Here is a 6,033-nt window from a genome sequence, read left to right as displayed (position 1 = left end):
GTCATTCTGCAGCCGCTCCCCCAGCTCGTTCGCAGAACTCAAATTGGGACAGAAATTACTTTCCATCCACTCACAGAGAGGAAACTGGGAAGGCAGGAGATCTAGGGCTTTGGCATGGACACCCCTGGTTATGGGATTGCAGCAATGAGGAGAGGAAGTTACGACGATGCTGCAGCTTCTTTACGCCCCGTGAGTATTGATCCATCATTCAATAGTAATTTGTAGAGGTCATAAATCTCCCTCTTAAAAAACACTCGGAAGAATCTTTTCAGGAATGTTTTCCCTTTGGAAGGTAGAGTATTTAAGAAGCTGTGTCATAAAAACTGAACCGAAGAGGTCAGCTACAGTCAAGGACGAGGAGAGAAAGCTTTCACTAGTCCAAGAAAATGGAAGAGAGCTGCACACTGCTGCTGACATAATGAGAATCGGGTGGATGAAAAGACCAGGGCTATTCAATTAAGTATTTCATCGGGCCGTATTTTCAGACAAAGGACATGAGCAGTGAGCAAAGTTAACCATTTAAAAGGAAAACAAATAGATAAGATACAAACAAACTGGATGTTTATTAACGTATTGCCACATCCAAAAGCATAAACACAATAAAAGAGCAGCACTTGTCACTGTTAGTAAAAGATGTTTTTCTTGCTGGACCCAAGTCACAATCACTCTGCAATTGGTTTTGGGCCACTCAAGGCTTGCTTTTGTGCCGCATGTGGCCCGCTAATCGAATAGGGCTGGTTTAGACCTTTGGTCCTGATTGAATCTGATCAGTTTCTCCACATGTTGCTGTAGGGTATTCTGAGAATGCAGGGATACATGCCTGCAGTGTGAGTCCTTGAGCCTTGAAGACTGCAGGTTTGAAGTGCTATCAACACAGTACACACACACACACACACACACACACACACACACACACACACACACACACACACACACACACACACACACACACATAAGAGGTGACTGAGGAAAATGTGACAAAGTGCTGAAATATCTTGTGAAAATAGGAGACATTTTAGTAACCAATTAACCACAAAAACACCACGTGTTGGTGGGGACAAAAACTGACGTAAAATAAAAGTCAAATCTGGACTTTGAGATATATAAAGTTAAGTATAAAGCGTAAAAGTTTTCGTGCTTTATGAAGTCATCTTTATGAAAATGTGAATCAAATAAATGATTAAACTCAATCCCAAGGTAGCAATACAGTTCTCCACCTTCTATCTTCACTTCTGAGGTACAGTATCACCTGGTGTTTCAGGTTTCTCTGAAAGTTTTAGCAACTACAATAAATCAACAAAATAAAAAAAAATAGATCCAGTGGGCATTTATATGTGGAAAATAGGACATACTATCACCTTAAGATACAACACAAGTGGTCTTGAATAGTGTTATTATCAGCCTTTAATAAATCTGGTTCAAGCTCGATATCACCAACAACAGATTCAGGTTTTCCTAGAACTCCTTCATCTGGTCGGATCACATCGTGTCCTCCTTCAACGATGTAGTTCCAACTATAGTTGCACTCACATGGCCCTTTTATTTCTCCTTTTTTGCATCATTCCTCTGCATGTCTGGATTTATAGAAACATGAGCCGTCTATTCCTTGCAACAAAAGATGCCATATTAGGTCTCCATTTAAGACAGTACAATGTGGAAGGTTGTTTTATTCTAGTTCTTGTTTTAACTCCCATCTAAACCTGTAACTCAGGAGGGACATTTTAAATCTTACATTATGTTTAGAAGGCTTTGGTGAACTTATATTTATATTGTATTATTTTGTTTGATAAGTAGTATTATAGACATGTTGATAGGCATCATTTTATAAAATCATGATTAATCGCAGAATTCGATTGGTTTATCGTGATTAATCACATTTTTATTTGCCAGCTTCAATTTCCTTTATGTTGCCTTTCAAAAAAACATTCTTAGTTGCGTCTTGATTTGAGGATCAAAGAAATGTTACTTTATGATCTTGACTTAAAGAATTATTTATTATGAACGCTGCACTGCTATGCTATTGTGGTCTGAAACCATTACTTAGCAGCAGGAGGCAGTTTTAAAGTGCTTACACTGTGAAATTCAGAGCTTATTTTTTATATTTTTTTAAGGATAACACTGTTACACATAAACAAATATCCAGTAATGCATATAGTGTCAAAATGGCGTGCAGTTATTCAGAGATAAATCTGATTACTCACAGACGTCCAGTGATCACTGGTTAATGCCACAGCATTTGCACTCTCCAGGAGTTCCAGTTTGGTTGCTTTGTTTCATACAGGTCCTGTATGTGTGAAAATGTTGTTCCTTGTGACAGTAAGGCATATGATGGGTCTCAACATGCCAACCTGAGGATGTCCCTTAGACCCAAGTGTCAGGTCTGTGGTGGTTCACACCCTTCAAAATAGTGCTCTGCTGACTTTTGTGATGCCGTTGCCTGCTGACATCAAGCTGATTAGCTGCACAAACTCAAAGTATACTTTATATTTTAATTCTGTTTGACACATAGTGCAGATTACTTTTTGACCTGCCAACTGAGCTGTCTGGGAGAATTTAAATTTGCCATTCAAAAGCACAGTGGTGTTGTTATTTTTTGCAGCAGCAGTTGCTTAACAGCGGTGCCAAAATGAAAATAAAGTAGCTTGCATTGAAAAAATGTACGAACCTTAATCGCATCAAGATTTATGTGTTAACACTGACACTTCCACTAAATAAATTGTACTTTCAGTAAAGCCAACGCTCTGTTCTTATGGAAGCCTGAACCAAGTGGCAACATTCAGTGTTGAAAATTGAAGTCAGTGCTGATGTGTAAAAACTGCAGTTCCTTGAGTCTCCACTTGGGGCTCACTGCAAACCCAAGGAATCCACATAAGACACCAAAATGGCAGTTTTTACAGCAAGAATAAAACTGGTTTAGAAATGGTATTTGGAATGTTTGGGCACCAGTTTGGAGCGGTGGTTAAGCCCTACGCCTCATGTTTAGACGCTATAGTCCTCAAGTGGATGGCCTGGATTTGTACCAACCTGAAGCTCCTCTCCAGCATGTCACCTTCCACTCTCTCTCCCAGTTTCCTGCTCTAATCACGGTCCTATCCTCTCAGAGTAAAGGCATAAAATACACAAAATATAACTTTAAGAAATTGAGAGAGTGAATTGTTTTATGTTTCATTAATTTTTATTACATAAAGGCAAATAGTTGCACATAAATTAGTGTAGTTAAGGATGTGGTGACTGAACTGACAGGTGGACACATCATAGCTGTTTATCCGGAGGCTTCAAGCCCGCCTCAGCTCTGCCTCTTTGTCTGGATTGATTGAAAGTTAGGTGGATATAGCATTTCTGATATGCCATTATATGGTTTCAAAATACTTCCTCGAAAATCAATGGGTGGCATCATCATACATTCAAGCTTTAAACAGGCTATGGTTTGTACACAGGAAGAATCTGTATCTCATAATGACGTAATTCTGTGCACCCTGGCCTTGTAGGTCAGTCCGTTCCTTTGTGTGCTTGTTAGACCCATCATGAGTCAGTGGACTATGTGCCATTACAGCAGAGACAGCGGACAGAGAGAGACGCTTTGTGAAATGTTCCTGCTTTTGTTTGTTTTGTTCTAGAGGATGTTTTCTCTTTGTCCTCTGCTCTGCCTAACCCAATTTCCAAGTTTGTCTGGCAATTAGAGGACAAGAGCAGGTACAAGAAATAAAAAAATGTATTTTCTTCCACCCAAATCAACAAAACTGACAGTTTGTGGAAAAAAAATCCGTGAGGGAAAGGTGAAAAGTAAAAAAAGAGTTAGACTTGATACAGATTTTTTCATATGAAATTGTATTGCAGATATTGTCTTTTGATTCTTCACTGGTTCTGTTTTCTATTGTCTCAATGAACACTTTGTAAAAAAGAATCCAAAATAAAAACTATATAGACTATAAAGATGAAAGACTTCAAAGCTTTCCTAAATACACACTTAGCCGGAGACAAATTATGTATGGAGGCCATTTTCGGCAACTGCAGGACGCTAGAATGGTGTATACGCTAAGCTGTTCCTTGCTAGTTTGATGGCACTCATTCAAATATTGATCCTATAGGCTGCCAAAAATAAAGTAGAAAATCAAACAATTCAGAAAACAATGACTGAAGTAGGAATTAAGTAGGCCTAGATCATGCACTGGTGGCATCAGTCACATACAGTTGCAAGAAAAAGTCTGTGAACCCTTTGGAATTACCTGGATTACTCCATAAATTGCTCATAAAATGTGCTTTGATCTTTATCTAAGTCCTAACAATAGACAAACACAGTCTGCTTAAACCACAAAAACATTATATATTTTATGTTTTTATTGACCACACCTTGTAAACATTCACAGTGCAGGCTGGAAAAAGGATATGAACTCTTGGGTTTAATAACTGGTTGACCCTCCTTTGGCAGCAAAAACCTCGACCAAACATTTCCTGTAGTTACAGATTAGACATGCACAACGGTCAGGAGGAATTTTGGACCATTACTCTTTACAAAATTTTTCAGTTCAGGAATATTCTTGGGATGTCTAGGCAGTACCTACTGCCTATTACATTAGTAGATAGTATGTTGCAGGCCATTTCGAAAACAGCCACAGTGTCTTGTGTACATGCCTTGCTGTTGCCAGGCGACATTGAATCATCCATGTAGACAGTCATTGCATGGTTGAGATAGTACGCAAGCAATCAATAGCAAACACTTTCAGGCTATTTAAATCAGCTGGGATTTCATGTGCAGTAACGGACTGTCGGATTTAGTGAGATTTAAACAGAGACAATTTCTAGTGGGCGGGGCTTAGATCTGTTTGTGTAGCTTTGGGACTTCCATACTGCTTATTGTCTTTTGCTCTTTTTATGTGGGCTTAGACGTGTCGTCTATTCAGCGCCTGCAGCTTGTTCAAAATGCTGCTGCTCGCCTCCTGACTGGCAGGAAAAAGAGGGAGCACATCCCACCTGTGCTGCGTGCTCTCCACTGGCTCCCAGTCCGTCACAGGATTGATTTTAAGATTGCGCTTTTAATGTACAAGGCCCTAGATGGATTGGCAACATTCCACTTGGCTGATCCTCTCCATGTTCATAATCCAGCTTGAGCACTGAGGTCAATGAACCAGCTGATCCTGGATGTGCCTAAAAGTCGGCTTAAAACCCGGGGGGACCGAGCCTTTGCAGCAGCGGCCCCCAAGCTCTGGAATGGCTTGCCACTCCAATTAAGATCGGCCTCCACTGTTGAATGTTTTAAATCTTTGTTGAAGACACATCTCTTCTCTTCGACTTTCTCCTCGTGAAGAGGACTGTAATATCCTGATATGTTGTTTATTGTTGTCTTCATGTACTTTTTACTTTTAACCTTGTAAAAAGCTTTGGCCAACACTGGTTGTTTTTAAATGTGCTATTTAAATAAACTTGACTTGACTTGACTTGACTTGTCTTATGGTGTTGGAACTTATGTAGCATTTAATGTTTTCGCTGCACAGAAATCTATACCTACGGTCTCATCATCCTTCTTTACATGATGAAGGTTTTTCTTTGGTTGCTTTTGTAGGCAGTGTTCTAAGTCATTTCATTGACATTTCCCTCCCCTTCACAGAACAATGCATCACACCACAAAGGTAATACCTGGAAATAGAATAAGAGGACTCATTTTATTTTCCTACCCCAACTCAAAGATGTGTTTTATTCTTACTGTTACTTCCTTCAGATTTCCGACCTCCACTGTGCAAAGGAAATAGGCACCAAAGGCTGTTTTCTTTTCTCCCTTTACAACTTCATACTCAAACTTTTCAACAGATCATTTAGACCTTTCCATTTCATCCCTACCTGTCAGGGCTCCATCAACCCACTTACTTTACATTATCCCTTACATATGAGCTTGAACACATATTTTTTCAAAATGTTTAACTAGTACTCTAAAAAGTCTGCTTTTAAAGACAAGGTCTGTTCGTGTTCAAATCCCTCCAAATCTGTGCTGTTGTTTCTGTTCTTCCCTCTGATTGAATACTTTTTGTTTTGCTGCTC

General features: G+C 39.4%; 1 protein-coding gene across 1 annotated transcript in view; it reads left to right on the top strand.

Moving 5' to 3' along the window:
- Nucleotides 1-6,033, top strand: part of tagapb (T cell activation RhoGTPase activating protein b) — a 28,538-nt gene continuing 22,505 nt past the window's right edge. The window contains exon 1 of the mRNA XM_034700081.1: nucleotides 1-189. Coding sequence (XP_034555972.1) covers nucleotides 115-189 — 75 coding nt within the window. The 5' untranslated portion in view covers nucleotides 1-114. The remainder of the gene's footprint in view (nucleotides 190-6,033) is intronic.

Source organism: Notolabrus celidotus, chromosome 13, assembly GCF_009762535.1.
Source record: "Notolabrus celidotus isolate fNotCel1 chromosome 13, fNotCel1.pri, whole genome shotgun sequence".
Lineage (NCBI taxonomy): Eukaryota > Metazoa > Chordata > Actinopteri > Labriformes > Labridae > Notolabrus > Notolabrus celidotus.
This window is presented reverse-complemented; position numbering and strand designations above follow the sequence as displayed.